Source organism: Antechinus flavipes, chromosome 1 (assembly GCF_016432865.1).
Source record: "Antechinus flavipes isolate AdamAnt ecotype Samford, QLD, Australia chromosome 1, AdamAnt_v2, whole genome shotgun sequence".
Lineage (NCBI taxonomy): Eukaryota > Metazoa > Chordata > Mammalia > Dasyuromorphia > Dasyuridae > Antechinus > Antechinus flavipes.
The window spans coordinates 24,419,821-24,438,986 of NC_067398.1; the positions used below are offsets into that span (position 1 = coordinate 24,419,821).

Sequence of the window (19,166 nt, forward strand, 5' to 3'; positions counted from 1 at the left end):
AGCGGACTCCGAGATTTGTTCCACTTCTGAAATTTTATCTTTCTGAAAGCTGATGAACGTGACTTAAATATCTCAAAAGTAGCTCTTATGTGTGAATCGCAAAAGACCATCCCAAGAGCCAACTGAGCCCAGTTCTTCCTGAAAGAGCTGCTTTGGGGAATGGAGGGTGGGAGGGGGGATGGTTTTGCTTTAACCCTCACCTTTGAAGGGCTATGCAAACGTTTTAACAGCCTGGCCTTCTGCTTCAGCCCCTTAGGAAACAAATGATTTCCTGAAAACAGCCCCCATCGCTGCCGCCGCACTGCACCACTTCAAACTAATGTGATTACAGGCTAATTTCCTGAGTTAGTTTCCCCACTATTTCACTCATCACAGCCATGCTGTTGCCGACACAAAGACTCTCTCCTCGACAACCTGCCCTCCCTAGCACGACGTGAAAGAAGGCCGGCTTTTTACCACAAACTCTGAGGAATAATGAAGCCTATTGCCTAGCAACTAAGACCTGAACAAATCCTAGCTCGAGCCTCGATGGTGATGTTCAATTGGACCCAACTTAAAACATATTAAACATTACTGTCATGCTCATTCACGGCACCTTCCTCTAAGAGAAGGGTAAACATTGACCTCTCCTGGGCTCAGTGACAATGTGGAATTCTTCTCAAATTGTTAAGTAACCATTGCAGGGTTCACTGCATCCAAGCTCTTAATGTTCACACTTGGAAAACTATGATTCAAGATTGCAGGAGGCAGGCTTGTCATGGGCCTTCCCAAAATATCCATTTTTTAAAAGGCTTCAACCAGTGGGTACACGTGTACACACACACACACACACACACACACACACACACACATCCCAGAGTGCCTGTCCCCAGTGACAAATCTTCTTTAAATTTGCATTCATCCTTTACAAGAAGATTAAGAGCCTTCAATGAGGAATAAAAGGTTATCTGCCAGCTTCCTCTGAATGCAGGGGCTTGACCTTGATCAATTAAGTTGAAGGTGGATCAAGGCCACACTTGGAAGGAGATTATTTTTCAAGGGAAGGGAAGAATAGCAGAGAATGCCCCTCTACTCTCTTCCCTTTTTAAAGAAGAAGAAATAGCTTTCTTTGACATGGCCTTCAGCTTGTTAGAAATTAATTCATAAAGGAGTTTGTATGTAGGACCAATTGGTTTCAATGCTAAGTTCTAACAGTAATGGATGCAGGACTCTACCATCAAACCCCGGGGCAGGGGAAAACTTGATCCATTATTTACAGAGTAGTATAGTTACAAATATGGGGCTGCAAATTAAAAAAAAAAAATTCAAGGAGGCCCTTTGCCAATGGCAAAATAAATACAGTCTCAGAGTTGGAGAAGATTTCAGAAGCCCAATCTGTATCTGAAAAGAAATCCCTCTAAAATAACCCTGACAAGTGACTATCCATCTTTGCTTAGAGATAGCTAGTGAGGGAGAAGTCTTCACCATCCAAGGTGGCCAATCCCACATTTAGATCATTCTAAGTGGTTACAAAACTTTTCTTGATATTAAGATTAAATCTGCCCCTTGGTAATGTTCACCCTTTGTTCTTGGCTCTTAGGCCCAGACTTAAGAACTGATCATAAATCTGGCTTCAGGTGCTTACTAACCACAGAACCGGGACTTCCTTTCACTTCACGTCTGTCTCAATTTTCTCAACTGTAAGAGGGCATAATAGCACCTAGTACCCAAGTTGTCTTAAAGATCATATAAGATAAAGCACTTAGTCCAGAGCCAGATAAGAAGCAGATACTTAATCACTGTTTGCTTCTTTCCCCTTTCTTCCTTATAATTCTTTTATTTAGAGAAACAGGATAAAAGTAAGACTGTGCTGAATAACTTCAATTTTCTTTTACCTGATCCAAGACTCCTTCTAGGTATTCCTGGAATGCTTCCTTACCAATGTAAGCTCTGCATCCTCTAGTCTTCTGTCTGAGACTCTGAGAGAATCAGTAGCTCCCCCAGGCTCACACTGCCCATATGCATCAGATGAATACTTAAACTCAAGACTTTCACTCTTCTTTTAAAGCAGGAGACTACTGGGGAGCTAGGGAGTGGTGGCTTGGGCAGCAGGAATCTCAGCTCTTATGATGAGGGCTCCAGGCCTCCATCTCTCCTCCTATATTTTATTTTTGTCACCTCCCTGAACCCATATGTTTGCTCCTTGGACTCTCTATTTCATTAATACAGACTGGGACCTAAGTATATACGCAGAGCTGTGTCCCCTCCCATGAAACATGCCCAAACAATGTCAAATTTCATTTACAAATGAAAATATCAGTCACCAATATCAATGATAATTCAATATCCCTTCTGAATCATATCTGAAACTGTAGACAGAATAGTATAATTGGACTTTCTAAATAACCGAGACAACTATAATGTATTTCTTAGAACCCAAGAACTAGAGTTGGAAAAGGACCCAGTGATCATCTAAATTAATATCTACCTGACCAAAAGTTGCCTCTACAAAGTCTCCAATGATAGGTCTTTTAGCTTTTATCCAATATAATATCTACCTGACCAAAAGTTGCCTCTACAAAGTCTCCAATGATAGGTCTTTTAGCTTTTATCCAATATAATATCTACCTGACCAAAAGTTGCCTCTACAAAGTCTCCAATGATAGGTCTTTTAGCTTTTATCCAATACCTCTGGTAATAAGGCAATCACAACTTCTGGAGGCAAATAATTCAACTTTGGAGCAATTTGATTTAGAACATTTTCCTTACACCAAGTGCAAATTCCACCTGTGGATGCTAGGTTTCCCCTCTGGGATCAAGAATAAAAATTCTTCTCACATCTTTCTCCTTCCAGATTAATCAAATGTTCCCAGTTCCTTCAGCTGACTTTAATCTTGGCAGGTTAGTCTGTATCATCTCTTCCCTTCTCCTAGGTCCTATCTTACCAATGCACTCCCACGCTTGACCTAAAAGTATGGCACCCAGGACTGAAACAGTGTCTTCAAATGTGGTCCAGCCAGAAGAAAATAAGAACAAAATCATTATTTCTCTCATTCTTGCCATTATTTCTCCATTAAACCATCCTCTATAGTATAATTAGCTTTTTACAACAATAATTACACTGGATTATTTCAATTCAGAGGATCAGAAGATCACAGACTTAAAAGACACTCCCAGAAGCTGCCCAATCCAATTCATATAGTAAAACAAAACAAACAAACAAACAAACTATACAACAGGATTATCTTGAGAAGAGTCCTTGTGTGCTTGAATATCTTTAAAAGGAAAGAACTCTTTAGGGAAACTCCAGAGGCAGCCCTTCTACTTTTTAATAATTAGGAAACTTTTTCATACCCGGTATCTAAGCTTGTCCCCTTTGCACTTCTATTCACTGTGCCAGATTTTCTTCTCTGAAAACAAGGAGATCAAACCTGATATTTCCTAAATATGACAGTGCTCCAAATAGTTATCATGTGCCCAAGTTGTCTTCTTTTAAACATTCTCAGATCCTTCAAATGCAGCCTTAGATACTCACTCAGACCCAGATATAGCTTTAAAAGTTTAGCAGGAAAATGGCTCTTTAAACAAAAGAGCAAGAGGCCAGAGTTCATGAAGACTTCTGTCCTAGGTCTGACTTTACCACTCACTAAATCTTGGGCAAGTTGGCAGGGGCTTCACTATGCCTTCTTTTTCTCATCTAATAATCAATAATTTTATGAAGTCATAAAAAGATATTAAGTGATAGACCAACTCAAAAAAAGAATTAAAAAAAAAAAACACCTAATGAGAATAACGAATTCCTTCTAAACAGCAATCCCTAATTCATTAAAAAATAATCACAGACTTATGGTCTGCTTTGTTTGCTTTTAATTTTCCACTCCCCATCATGAAAAGTGTGTACACCTGTGTATAACTTCAAAATTTATTTTTACAGCTCCAGAATATTAAAATATATAAGCTGAAAATTAACCTATTAGGGAGAATTATGGATTGAAAAGAGCATCTTCTTCACCAAAATGGTCACCCTATCTCCATATGATCTCTGAGGGCTTACTCAAACCATACCCACTGGATCAGCCAGTTGTTTCAGTAAACAAGAAGAGATGTGTTGGCCACAGAGTCTTAACATCTGCTCATCTCACCTAGGTAGTTATCATCCTCTGCCTTCCCTGAGAAGCTGTGCTGTCGCACATCAATATTGGTAGCACCTGGTGGAATCCGGACCACAGTGTTGTAACCTAAAAAACAACGGAAAAGTCATTCAGGAGGGTCCCAAGCAGTTTGTTTCCTTTGAACAAAGAAGGTATCTTTTAGCAAAGAAAAAGGGACTAGAAATCAAATTCATAAGCCAGATTCTCTCTGAATGGTAATGTTCCACATCCAGATGTAGAAGAGAGCATCATTTGGTTGAGTTCACATTTGATTTTTTTTTTTTTTGGCACATTATATGTGGTTAAAAATGCTTAACTTTCACATTTTTCTCCTTGAAATACTGAAAAAAAACCCCGAAAACCCAAAAAAGATTCTTACCATAATGTACGGTATTAAATGTTCCTGCCACGGTTTTGCAGGAGGAGTTATCGCCACCACAAACCCCACATTTATCTCGACGTGCCTTTGAGTTTAATACATGATCACATCCAGCTTGCTTTAAGAGAGAAAACATTTGGATGAATAGTAAGCATGAAATTGAAAGATAAGGAGACATATATTTAGTTTTATTAGCTATTGTTCCTTTTATACACTCTCTATTCTTGTCAAACTAGTCTGCCCACCATTACCTATACATGATATATCATCTTCCACCTCCATATCTTTGTAAAAGCAGTCCCCCATTTCAGGAATGCCCTTCTCCTTTCCATATCACAGACTCATCTTTCTTCAAAGCACAGCTCAGGTAGTCTAGTGGATAGAACACTGAACCTGGAGTCAGGAAGACCAGTGTTCAAGACCTATCTCGGGTACTTTCTAGCTCTGTGATCCTGAGCCAGTCCCTTCAAATCTGCTAACGTGGTTTCTACATCTGTAAAAGGGGAGTAGTAACAGCATGTACTTCCCAGGGTTTTTGTGAGGTTAAAATGAGACATATTAAAGATCTTCATAACCCTTAAAGGAATCATAAAATTACAAATAAATGTTGGTTATTATCACTAACATGCACTATTTCCTACAGGAGGGTTTTTCTGATTAACCTCCACGACTACTGGCCCCCCACCAAAAAAATACTTTGTATATATCAGAATTGTTAATCTGGAATCTGTGAAAAAATTTTAAAATATGATGATAATTGTATGTCAACATAACTGGCTTCTAGTTTGTGCATTTACTATTTCACAGAGAAGGGATTTCTAGGATTCCCAAGTTTGCTAAAAGAGTCAATGGCAGAAAGTTAAGAAGCCCTGGTTTACACTTTCTATTTCCTTATTTGTATATTCTCTCATAGCATCCCAACATGCTATCACCTGAGAGGAGGTGTACCATGTTGGGGAACAGCAGAGCCAATGGGATGATCCATTCTGTGTGACAAGGGTATGGTTTTGTTTTGTCAGGCATATCAGTGCAAATTTCAACTCTGCATCCATGTGCATCCTACCCACGGACTTCTTTGGTCCAACTCATCCTCTCTGGCTCCAAATAGGAACAATCACAGTATGAGGCAACTTTGCATGCTATTCCTAGGACTAGGAACCATGATCAGGAAGAGAGAGGTAAAGGAGGGCATAAACTAGGAGAATTGCATTTCCATGGAAGACAGCTGTGGCGGAACATATAGGGGATGGTTTTCCATCAGCCAAGGTCCTCAGGCCATGTTTCCATTGTTCAGAGGCTGCATTCAGCTTCTGTGAGGCACTGAGCCAATTCTCTGAAGGAAATGAATTACTGTACTTACCCTACAAAGTCCTTGGACACAGATATCATTAGTGTCTTGTCCACAGGGAGTGCCATCCACCACTCGATCTCGGAGCTGATAGTAAGCCGTATTTCCCGCTACTCGACAGAAAAGCTTGCACCGGTCTTTCATTAGAACTGAGAAAGAGAAACAGGAAGAAATGGAAATTTCATGCTTTGATTCAGTGGCTACCTCCTATAGAAAGCAGCTTTCCACTCTACTTACTTCCACTGTACTTTGGAACCCAGCGCACATTGGGAAGTAGACCATTAATGTTAAAATGCTTTCCATCAAAGTGGGCACACTGCTCATCCCGGAAATCCCTCTTCTGATGAGGACATGGTTCAGTGTTACAGGATTTAAATTTCATTCTGCGACCTGTGCAATATCTTCCACCATTCCGAGGTCTGAGAAAATATAAAGAACGTGCCATATTGGAATGAGGAGTTTTCCTGTCAGCTTTACTCTCTCTAATGCACTTTCTCTGCTCTTTCTCTCATGGTTTATTTTTGATCAGTCACGAGGCAGTCCATGACCATTGTCCTGTGACTCTAAGACTGAAGACATTCCATTTTACAAGAGGCAGAAATCAATTCAGATGACCATAAGATATGAGACGTAGAGTTGGAAGAGACCTCAGAATGCATCCAATGCCCTTTCTTTACAGATGAGGCAACTGAGGTCCAGTTGAATGAACTTCCCAGGGTCTTACCATCCAATGAAATGACAGAGGGACTTCAAAAGCTATTGAGCCCAGCTTCCTAGTGTGGAAACAGAGGCTCAAGTAAGGGGACTTGTTCAAGATCTCATGGGCAGTAAATGACAGGGGCTCCTTTGAACTCAGTTTTTGTGACTGCAGGTCAGAATGGCATTCCCATCCTTATTTGTAATCTCAGACCATTCTTTTGTGCTCCATCCTTGTAGCATGGTCACAAAATAGGGATTGCGACAAAACCTGTGATTTCCCTGATATAGAGAACTCCCATGTGAGAAAAGCTCTCTATCAAGGTAGATACAGCTGACAGTCTCAGAGAAATGCCTAGAGGACAGTGAGTTTAAGTGAGTTAGGGTCACACAATTTATAAAAGTCAAAAGTCTTCCTGTCTTCAAGACCAGCTAAAATACAATAATAATAAAAAAAAAACAAACCTATAAAACCTCTAGTTTTAGTAAATGGAAAGATCTTGTATTTATAATTTCAACTTAAGGACAGCTCATAAACCTAATGTATTTGAGAAAGGGGGGATCCTTTAAAGGCATGAAATCTCATATTCTCATTTTACGAATAAGGTAACTGAGACCTCAGAAAAGGAAGATGGTTTCAGTCATTCACATTTTAGGCCATAGACCCTCTGACTCCAAAGCCAAAGCTTTTGCCACTGCCTCACAAATTGGGGGTGGGCTGGGAACTGAGGAGGGAGGAGTCGCCCAGCCAGAGTGAGTGGAAGCATACTGGATTCATTAACTTCTGTGTGACAAGGGTATGGTTTTGTTTTGGGGCCTTTTTTTTTGTCTTGTCAGGCATATCAGTGCAAATTTCAGCTCTGCATGCAACTCTGTATGTTCATTTTCCAGATGTGACCCAGAGAGCAAATTATATAACACATCCTTCAAAAACCAGAAGCTGGCTAATTTTACTAAGAAAAATGGAAGATTTTACAGATGTCTTCAAAAACACCCTAAAGTTAATAGAAATCTCCCCACATTTTCACATAATTTTTCATGTTCTTCCTTAACAAAATTAGCTTTCTTTAAAAAAGAAAGATAGGAAGAAAGGAAAGAGGGACACAGAAGGAGGAAGGGAGGAAGAAAAGGAAAAAAGAAAGAGAGGGGGGGAAGAGAAGAAGGAAAGAAAAAAAGAGCATATATAGCAGCCAGTTATTCAAATCTGCAAATCTGGATTTATTGGATCCCTATAATGTTCTTAATAATATATGTTATTCCAGCCCTAGAGATGAGGACAAAGTTCAAAGAGGGTAGTAGAATGAATGTCTGGATGTTGGATTGACAACAGATAGCTGTGACCTTGATCTAAAGCTGGGATAGGAAACTTTGCCGAACTATATATAGTCTCTGAAAATCCAAAGAGTTTGACCAAGTTCGCATATTTCTATACCACCACAGGCATCTAGCAGCGGTGTAATGGATGAGTCAGGAAGACCCAAGACCAAATTCTGCCTTCAGATGCCTCTTAGCTGTGTGACTCTGTCCAAGTCACTTAACTCTCTCAGCCTCACTTTTCTTATCTATTAAGATAACTAAAGATATCTAAAATCTATCTAAAATGGCCATCATAACAGTATCTTGTAAGGCTCAAACAAAATAACATTTATAAAGGGCTTTGAAAAGCTGGAAGTGCTCATATGAGAAAATGGATGAATGGAGCCAACAAGGAACTCTTCCCAACAATTTCTGAATCTTATTCTAATATGAGCAGAATCCGTGATTTCAACATTAGTCTCCCAAGATGAAATAGATGACTCAGTCATAAGTAGGTTAGCATCAGGGAATACCTGAGGGAAAGACAAGTTGGCTAACATTCTCTCCTTTTGCTTTTTGGCAGCATTAAAAATAATAAATGTCACATGGTCATTTATTTTTTATGATTCATCCAGCTATTGAATAGACCATCTGAATGTTAAGTCAATGAAATTTTTATTCATAGTTGATTTAGCTTCCTTGGTGGAATATTCTCATTCTTTATTTACCCACAAACTGGTTTCACATTAATAAAGATAAAACTATGCAGGAGATGCCTCATTTTTCCTATTCCCTGAAAGATGTTACTTGGATTTGTTTTTATAGGCTACATAACAAGAGTGTCCCCGGGGTTCAACTTATCTACCAGGAAAAGCAGCCTTGTATAATGATTAAAATGTTGGCCTTTTGTGTCAGGAAGACCTGAATTCAATTCCTGGTTTTGATATTTGTGGTGTACATATGGATAAGTCACTTAAACTTTCTAATCTTCAGTTCCCTCATAGGAAAAATGTGTGGGATAATGTTATAGTAGTACCTGTCTCAGGAGGGTCAAATTTAATAATGGAGGCATTTTGCCTTGCAAATCTTAAAATGTTATGTAAATATCACCAATTCTTATGTGAACTTATCTATAGATATGTGTTTTGGAAGAAAAAGTGGGGAAGCATTTATTTTAGCATTTAATTTATTTTATTTTTAACATGTTAGTCCACTGGCATTCTTCCATTTAGTCTACCTTTGAAATTTATAGGAACGTCTCACTTTAAAATAATATTAACTTTTAACTCCAGCTTCCTTTTCCAATTATGTTTATCAAACAGGGGATTGAAGAAACTCAAGAGGATGTCATCATCTATTTTAGTATTATTAACCTTTACAAAATACAGTAAAACTAAACCAGGCATTCAGTAGTGTTATTATACTTAATACATTGGAAAAGGAAATCCTGAGTGACCAATAAGTGAAATCTTGGAAAAACTAATCGACACTAAGTGTTTCTTATCCCCAAGAAGGATATCACTGGGACCTGTGAATAACTGTCAGAAACCAAAGCCTGAGTTCAAATTTTGCCTCAGATGATTGAGTCTCAATGTCCTATTATCCAATGATAATAGTATCAGTCTTGCAGGATGTTATGAGCATCAATAAGGTCATATAAATGATACTATATGTATATACTCCATAAAGTAATATACAGAAATGTGTTATTATTATTATTATTATTAATGTAGCATCAAATCCATCGCCAGCCTTGTGTTCTTTACACTTTAAAGAAATTCCTCCCAAAATCAGCATTTAAAAATAGAAAACAATTCTTGTATAGAATCCAAATGTTAATATATTTTAGCATATTGAACAGGTATTGGACTACCTGCCATTTGGGGAAGGGGGGGGGGAAAGAAGGGTAAATTTGGAACAGAAAGATTTGCAAGGGTCAGTGTTGAAAAATTACCTATGCATATGTTTTGTAAATTAAAAGCTATAATAATAATAAGTCTCTAAATGTTAATAGGGAAAAATTAATTTCTCTGTAAATAGTGGTCTTGCACTGAATAGAAAGCTGGCTTTGAAGACAGGAAGAATTAGGTTCAGATCCTTCACTGACAAATACTGAGTTGGTAACTTGAGAACCCTGAATAAATTGCTTAACGTCTCACTATTCCTGGCAACTTTTAGAGACTTATCAAGTTGTAGAGAATGCAAGGCTAAATCTATATTGGTAGAAGGAGCATCCTCATTGCAAGTTTTCCTATGGCAACAAAATTATGGATCTGGTCCACAAATAAATCACATATGCATATTCATCCTTCCCTGGAAACTCATACACAAAGAACATCCCAAATCTGGTCAAAAATTGACAGATAAATTGATAAGAAAAATAAAAGAGATACAGAGAAATAAAGATAGTGACATAGATGAATAGGTGAGAAAGAGAGAGAGAGAGAATGAAAAAGAGAGATATAGATATAGGGATGAATAGAACAGAATAGGACAGATAGAGAAGAGGGATAGAGAGACGGAAGGAAAGAAATGGATAAATGGAAAGAGAAAGAGACAGAGATAAAGACACACACAAAGAGATAGATGAATAGGATGGATAGAAATTTAAAGAGAGATAAAGACAAAGAAGTGGATAGCTGGACAGATGAATGGAGAAAGAAAAAGAAAGGATCAGAGATCTGGATGAATAGGATGGATGGATAGATGGATGGGGGGAGAAGAGAAAGAGTAAGAAAAAGACACAGATAGAGGCAGAGATATGGGTGAATGGATAGATAGGTAGATGGAGAGACAGACAGACAGAGACAGAAGATGGAGAAAGAGAGAAATGGAGGGAAAGAAATGGATGAATGAATAGGTATGTGGACAGATGGATAGACAAACAGAAGAGCTAATGCACTAAATGCACTGATCAATTTTATAAGCATTTACATACAATGACTATAATTGTTAAATAGGAAATCCCTTCCCTAATGAGCGCATTGCTCCTTTTATATTCAGACCAATGTGTTGTATCTCTTTTCTAACTGAATCTGTTCTAATTTATAAGATGGAAGAAACAGAAAAGGAAGAAATAATAAGGTACTTTGTCACTAAATTTCCATCTTGCTCAAAGTTCTAGCCTACATTCATCCCCACAATCTCAAACACATATTCCCCAAATCTGTTAATGCAAACCGGAGGTACTTCCTCCATTCCTCAAATTAGAAAGCACACAATCTCCCAGCTTATGTCAACACATGCTGCTTGCTAATTGTCTATAGTGTGCTTCTATGTATATGGTTAGACTCTGTCTATTATTTCATAGAAGATGATCATAGGATTTAGAGCTGGGAGACTCTGGGGATTATATGGTCTAAACCCTTAATTTTACGGATGAGGAAATGGAGGCCCAGAGAAGGGAAGGGATTTTCCCCAAGATCTAGTAAGCAGAGGAGCCAGGATTCAAAGCCCTGTGCTCTGACTTTCATATATACAATAATCATGTGATTATTCTTCTATTTTAAACATCATGACAATGCATAGTCTCTACATTCTGAACAAACACAACATTCCTTTCAGATGAATAATGTGAAATCAGCAGGCCCATTAAAACAAGTACATGTGGTTTTAAAAGGGGCTATCCATTAGGTTCTAAAGGCTGTGAACCTGAGAAGATGCCGGTGCCCAAGTTAAGAAGGAGCCAATGTCCACCCGATGGTCCATCGCTAACTAAAGGGAGCATCCATCTCCTGTAGGAATGTCTGTAAAGAACACTGCTCTGTACTTCCACTCCCTTTTGGATCTGGTTTTTCTCTTCTAAATCACTTCCTCACTTAAATTGACTTCCCTAATTGAGGAAGGAAACTGGATTTCTGGGAACATGAGTGTTAAAATGGACTTTAAAACTGTTATTTCCAATAATCCCATCTCCTTCCTCAATTTGTCCTTTCTCCCTTATGGAGTTTGGTTTCCTTATCCATAAAATTAGGGGATTACATCTGACAGCTTGGAAGTACTCTCACTCTAAAATTTTCATCATAGGATCCTAAAAGACAAAGTACTAATTAAGCATCTACCATACTTATAGCCATCACTACATTTTGCTTGTGAGGTGGCAAGCAATTAATATCTGATGAAATGAAGATTTCTATATGAAGATCACACACATGTACATCCACATATATATTATGTAAATGTAGGTATACATATCTATGCACACATTTATAGGATACATATAAATGGTATCCTATAAACCTTAAAATATGGGTAGTCACAATCATAATACTTATTATATAAATGTGTATGCATACATATATAGTCTTTGGTAAACCTAAAAATATGAATACACAATAATTATTATATAAAATATGTATACATACATATTTATAGTGTTCTATATATTTAAAATAGGATATGAATATTCATTGTCACAATAATGATTATTATAGAACTTGGTAAAGCTTAAAATAAAATATGAATATTCACTATTGTAATACTTATTATTTTATAAGCTTATTATATAAAACTAAAACAATTTAAAATCTTGAAAAATATCTGGACCATCTAGTTGTTTAGGGATATTAATCATCTCCCAGTAAAACAATAAACTATTATTATTAAACATTTATTAAACACCTACCATGTCAGGCAATGTGATGAATGTTGGGGATACAATCTAATTCAACATCTGTTTCAAAGTTTGTCATGTGAGGCCCAAAGGTAGGTGATAGAGGTTACAAATATAAATATGAAACATTTCTTGTCTTCAAAAAACACGCACTTGGCTACGTTTTGAGTCCAAAACTTTGTCTTTTTCCATTTCTTTTGTATCTCAGCACTTGGTACAAGCATATGTCAGGGCCTCAATGAAAACTTTATTTAAAAAAAAAAAGAATCGGAAGCTATCTCCACTTGGGAGTTGCTACTGCTACCAGGACGCCCTTCATCTCCAAAGGGTGTGTGTTCTACAAAGCTGATTGACTCTGAAATTGGTCACTCTGATTGGTTCATACATCTTTAACACAGTTGAAAACTGAAAATCCTTCCTCGCCATGAAGCTTTCTCATATTTTTTTCATGCCCCAACAATATATTTTTTCAGCCTCTAAAAAGTCATTGAATGATTATAACACAGTCTGCTACTTATCTCCACAGTACTCTGGCTCATTCACTAGTTGTTCTACAGAAAGCCTCATGGCATAGTGAATAAAGGGCTGCACCTGCAGTCAGAAGTTCTAGATAGGAATAATCCTTCTGGTACATATTTCTCAGGCAAACATCTTCCCTTTTCAGTCTCAGTTTCCTCTTTTGGAAAATGTAAATAAAAATATCTGTAATACTTACCTTGTAGGGTGATCATGAGACTTAAAAGGGATAAAATGTATAAAACATTTTGCAAACATCAATTATTATTGCTCACGTAGGCACATCCTGAGTCTGAGCAAATGCAAAATTCCTCCAGATCAAAGACTAGGATCCTTAAAGAATATTTAATGCCCAGACTTCCCGGCCCAGTATTTGACAGAGAGGGGCTTGAAAAGCATCCACTGACTTCACTTGACCACGTTAGAGCTGAATTGTTGGGTTTCCTGTGTCAGCCGAACACGGACTGGACATCAATTATTCTAGTTCTGACACTCACTAACTGCATGACCTTGTTCAAGGAACTCATCCTCTCTGGGTCTCATTTTGGCAAAAATAAAATGAAGAGGGGACTTAGAAAGACCTCCCAAGGCCATATAGACGGTAAACATCAGAAGAAAGAATTGAACCTATTTCCTCTAGATTTCTATCCCAACTCTGGGAATCTATGATTTAATGGCATCTCCATTCATCGGAAATTAGAAAAATCTGGGTTTGAATCCTACTTCTATCACTCAATGGCTATTATCTTGGGCAATTTCTCTTAGCCTATTTTTTTTTTTCATCTGGAAAATGGGGATAATAATTATATTCAAAGTGCTTCCCTCACAGGCAGAGATGAACATCCCAAGAGAATATCTATCTAAAGCATTTGCAAGACAACACTAAGTTATCAACTGCTACTCAGCTGCCTCAATCAGCGCCAGATTCTGACCCTCCACTTTTGACATAAGGAAAGGTGGCAGTATTTACTCAGGTCTGTTGCACTCTCGAGTGGCTGTTTTGATTCCCCCTCCACAGGTCCGTGAGCAGGTACCAAAGTGACTCCAATTCCCCCATGATCCATCTGTCCGAGGCCCCTCCATTTCTTTGGGAACACAAAATCCATACTTGCAGTGCTGTGGTGGACAGAAAAAAGAGCTCAATGAGTTCAACAGTGGTGGACATTTCTCCCAACTTGTAGTGATAGGATAGTATTTTTCTGATTTGTCTTATGTACATCTAAAGGATAAATGGCTGGGTTTTTAATCATATGCTTACTGAGCTTAGAGCCAGGGGTCCTCAAACTTTTTAAATAGGGGGCCAGGTCACTGTCCCTCAGACTTTTGGAGGGCTGGATTATAGTAAAAACAAAAACTTTGTTTTGTGGGCCTTTAAATAAAGAAACTTCATAGCCCTGGGTGAGAGGGATAAATGTCCTCAGCTGCTGCATCTGGCCTGCGGGTTGTAGTTTGAGGCCCCCTGTTAGACTGTGAGCACCACAATCGATTTATATGTTATATTACAGCTTCTAAGCATCAGTCAGTTAATAAGCATTTATTAAGTATTTACTGCATGCTAAGCACTGTGCTAAACGTTGAAGATACAGACAAACACAGAGAATAAATGAATGATAAACTCAGATTTAATGGGCTGTATTAAACATCTACTCGGATCCAAGTAGAAAGGCCATGTGGATCATCTTCAGAGAAGGACAGACTTAGGTTCAAGTTCCAACTCTGATGCAAGCTCGCCATGTAACCCTGGGCAGATGACATAATCTTTTATTGCCCTGGCCAACTTTCTCCCCATAAGTAATAGAGCACGTGCAGAATTGCATCCTGGAATTCCCTCAACAGGAATTATCCATTTTGGTGGAATTTAAGCCCGGTCCAAAGAAAAAAAGTTGGACGTTAAAAAAGACAAAAACTGAAAGGTCCTTGCCCACAAAGGATGGCGCATTCTACTGGCAAAATCCAAAATGTAACTCTATGAGATCTTTTCTACATCATGCATTTATAAAGAGCAATTGGATTAGATTAGGTGACACGTACAAATGTTTTACTAGCTTGGCAGAAGTGGACAGCTCTTTGATGGTTCTCCCTCAATAGACAGTCTTACAATCAAAGGTTCAACTGAATGGATGAGTCCATTGAGTCACAAAAGCAATACAATCCACAGAGCTGAAATAAGTTACCTATTTATTGACGGGTTTATGGATACTCTTTCCATTGGCCAGTGTCTAGGGTCAACGTGAGGAAGAGGGAATACCACGTTTGCATTTTATTCTCAACTCCAGATAATAAAAGACCAAATCTTTCTCAGTGCCATAATCCACCTAGACTGCCCTTCCTCCCCTTTAAAAAACCAGCTCTCTAATTCCCATAAACTTATTCCACAGAGTCATCCCGGATGAGACATCTTTAAAGTGAACATTTTACTTTGGGAAAAGCCCACATTTTACTGCTTCTTTGTGAGTGGCTTGAAGTTGGGGGTGGGGAGGGCATTTTCACTTTGAAGGGCTAGAACAGGAAGGAGAGTCCTGATGTTTTTAAAACTCCGCAGCAGGAGAAGGGGGGTAAAGGAGCTGATTTCAACTCTCTCCCATTGTTAAGGAGTGAAGGCCCTGACAGACTGTGGAGGTCACAGGAGGAAGTTTACAAAAGGAGAGTGGCGGCCCCAGCAGCAGGAGGGTCTCCCCCGCTGGGGCTCAGATCGATGAAGTGGAGCTGGTGACGGGCGGGCGGGCGACTCCAGGAAAACTCCTCATCTCGTTTTCCCATTAGAGGCTCCATGCTGCAGTGGAGGCAGCAGGAGTGATGGAAGGTCAGGGGCTTAGAAGAACGTGGAGAGTTGGGCTAAATAAGAGCGCAGCAGAGAATAAAAGGAAAAGGTGGGAACATGGGAGGCAGGTAAAATACTTGTTTGTCCTTTTTATTTTTAAATAAGTATTGAAATGTTGTAATTAAATGTTTTCACATCTCCAGAGTACTCTCTCTTACAAAAATGACAATTAATTATATTCTGTCTGTATCAAAATATTTGGACACCAGCTTAAGGTGCTGTCAGATACTTTTAACTAATGTGGTGGTAAAATAGATTAAAAAAAAAATAGATCTTAAGTGAGAAGAATTCAGTTCAGGTCCTCACTCCAGCACTTAATAGTTGTATGACCCTGTATGAGCCTCAGTTTCCTCAGTGATAAAATTAGGACAAAAATAGGAAATAAAATGAGGATAATAATAACCATAACAGCATCTACAACAGAAGGTTATGAAAAGGATAAGGGTCAGATGGATAGTACAGGTAAAGTGTGCTGTAAACCAGAAGATGCTATCTAAATACTGTTATTGTTATTATTCTGCACCACCTAACATTTTAATTAATATTGTAAAATTCTGGGTCCAGAGTTAAAGGCCATATCCTGAACTCTACCCTATGTAACCAAAGTGGGACTGAGCAAAAGAGCTTAAAAATGCTATTGTCAGGGAATCATAACCAAATCAATGTCATTATGACATTATGATATTGTGTTAATATCATCCAATCGAGCCTTTATGACATTATAAAACTAAATACCATTTGTAACAATATTTCTCGCAAAATTGTCAGAATCCATTCATAATTGTAGGTGATATATATCCATGTTTTATATTACTGCCTTTGTCTGAATATTTCTTTAGTAATAATCATAATAATTATAAATATATTTATATATATGAATAAATAATTATAAATAGAATTGTAAAACATGTATAAACATAATTATAAATGTAATTATAAAATGATAAAATTATACATTATAAATTATAAATCAAAATTAAGCACTTGCTTGCAAAGGGCTTTATACATATTGACTTAATTAATCTTCATTAATACTCTGTGAGATATTTTTAGGCCCATTTTACAGCTAAAGATAGTGAGGCAGGAGCAGTCAAGTAACTTGCCCAGAATCACATGGTGTCTGTGATAAAATTCAAACGCAAGTCCTCCAGACCACAAGACCCAAGTTCTATCACTGTGCTAAATATATTAATAAGGGAAATCAAAGAGATAAAAATAACCATTATTCCATCAGTGAGAAAAAGCTAGAGCCTGAAGGAAAACCGACAGGGCTGGTTATGTAGGCCCAATGGTGGCCATCCACATGCTGCTTCTGAATATTTAAAGCTACGTGTGAACTAATGTTCCTTAAAATTCACTCAGATAATTAAATGCTGAGACCACGGGTTTTCCTCGAGCTCCTGCATCTTCACGTGAGCATCTTCTTCTCTAACTTATTATTTTTTTTTCTATAAGGTTTGTAGGACCACTGAGTGTAGGTCTGAAGAAACTCAGAAGAGTTAGGTAAGTGCCTGAGGTTACAAAGGCTGGGTTTACACAGGAAACAGAGGATGTTCTGCCAAAACATGCCAGCGAAACCAACTTTTACTAGGCATATTAGACAAACGATAATTGCCTACTGGGTTAGCCATTACATCATTCTGAAGTATTAAGACTATTTGGGGAAGGTAGAGACAAAAAAAGCAGTTTGCCCTTCCTAAAACTGTCTAAAGCTATTTAAATGAGATTTCCCATAAATAGTTCACTTTTTAAAAAGTTAGACAAGGGGGACTAAGAGGTCAATTTCTCCCATGAGCAGAATTAAAACAAAGGAGGTACAAGCCTCCAACAACCAAGAGGGTTAAAATAAAAAAAATGTTAATGGACTTAACAAGAGAATGGAGAAAATAAAGAGAGACATTCTGTGAGTCATTCATTAAAATAACATCATGTCAGCAGACTGGGATAGATTACTGCTGAGGGTGCATGGCAGAAAGAGGAGAAACAAAATTAACCCCAAGGCAAAGAGAATCAGAATTCACTGGCACAAAGAAAAATGCCTTGTGTTTTTTACTGCCAATATGATAAAAATAAAAATATACACATGAAATTGGTTTGCCAACATACCCACCATACATCAATGGCATCTGTAAATTATATAAATACAAGTCAGAGGAATAAACACATGCATAGACTTTTCTTTAACAAGATATTTAAGAACTGGATGGCTTCCTCCATGCATAACATCAAAAATGTACCCTGATTTCCCTCCTCCCCAAGCAGCTTTGGGCCCTTGCTTTGGAATAGCTTAATCTCCCCCTTTCCGAGTTGACAGCTTGAAAGAAAGGGTCTCCAGCTGTCGCTGCTCTTTGGGGGCCTCTGATTGAAGTGACGTTCTTATCTCAGGGGCGTCTGCACTGTGTCTTGGCCCAGCTTTCTTGTTCTATGGATTCTCTCCCAGTCCACGTATTATTTCTTGACTTTGAGGGAAGCCGCAATTCCCAAGGAAATGAAGTTGGGGATAAATCACAGAGCCTTGGAGCTTTGTCACAAATGCTTCCCTCCCCAAAATAGCCTCGTAAAAGATAGCACTGTGGCTCCCTTGGTGGCTCCCTCATCCACCAACTTCAAAAACCCGCGTGCGGCGAGTCCTGTGTCAGTGCGGGACCAGATCCTGTTAAGGTGGTCGCCGCAGTGCTTGAGACACTTGACCTTCATTTTGTGCTGTGAAAAGGGAAATTATAAATAGTACGCTTTTCTCTCTATAATTGACCTTGATCGTCCTTAGTGCTCAAGAAGACGCTGTTAGAATTAAGCACTTCATTTTAGGGCCACTATTTACCTGCTATAATCTTCTAATAATCTATATTAGGAATGGGAAGACATAGGAGCAAGTAGACACGAAAAATTGGTAAAATTTGGTAAAAACAATAACAAAAAGCTCTTTGAGGGGAGAGATGAGGATTTTTCGTGTATCCCTAACACGTAACAGCATCTAGAACATAGAGACACTTACTTATAAATGCTGATTAATTGGTTAAGTAGAAGCATTCAATTCTGACAGTGACAATTCCACTGTCAGAATGATACCTCCTACATGAGACCTTTTAAGATTTCCTCCTGTAAATGACTCACTTACCTTGTGTATGTATATGTGCATATACATACATATGTATACATACACACATATATAGGTGTGTGTATACATATATACATACTTATACATATATGTACATACAAACCATATATATGTGTATATTTATATTTGGGTGTATATTGTGTGTATACCTATATGGGGGGGGCAGCTAGTTCAAGCACAGTGCACAGAGCATTGGGTCTGAAGGCAGGAAGTCTCTTCTTCCTGAGTTCAGATCGAGCCTCAGCCATTT

At 38.2% G+C, this 19,166-nt stretch overlaps 1 protein-coding gene across 1 annotated transcript in view; it reads right to left on the reverse strand.

Annotated features, from left to right (window-relative positions):
• ADAMTS9 (ADAM metallopeptidase with thrombospondin type 1 motif 9) overlaps window positions 1-19,166 on the reverse strand; it is a 181,957-nt gene that overhangs the window by 114,297 nt on the left and 48,494 nt on the right. Inside the window, exons 12-16 of the mRNA XM_051980189.1 lie at window positions 13,948-14,093; window positions 6,095-6,276; window positions 5,870-6,006; window positions 4,510-4,627; window positions 4,122-4,217 (exon numbers count right to left, since the gene is read on the reverse strand). Coding sequence (XP_051836149.1) covers window positions 4,122-4,217; window positions 4,510-4,627; window positions 5,870-6,006; window positions 6,095-6,276; window positions 13,948-14,093 — 679 coding nt within the window. The remainder of the gene's footprint in view (window positions 1-4,121; window positions 4,218-4,509; window positions 4,628-5,869; window positions 6,007-6,094; window positions 6,277-13,947; window positions 14,094-19,166) is intronic.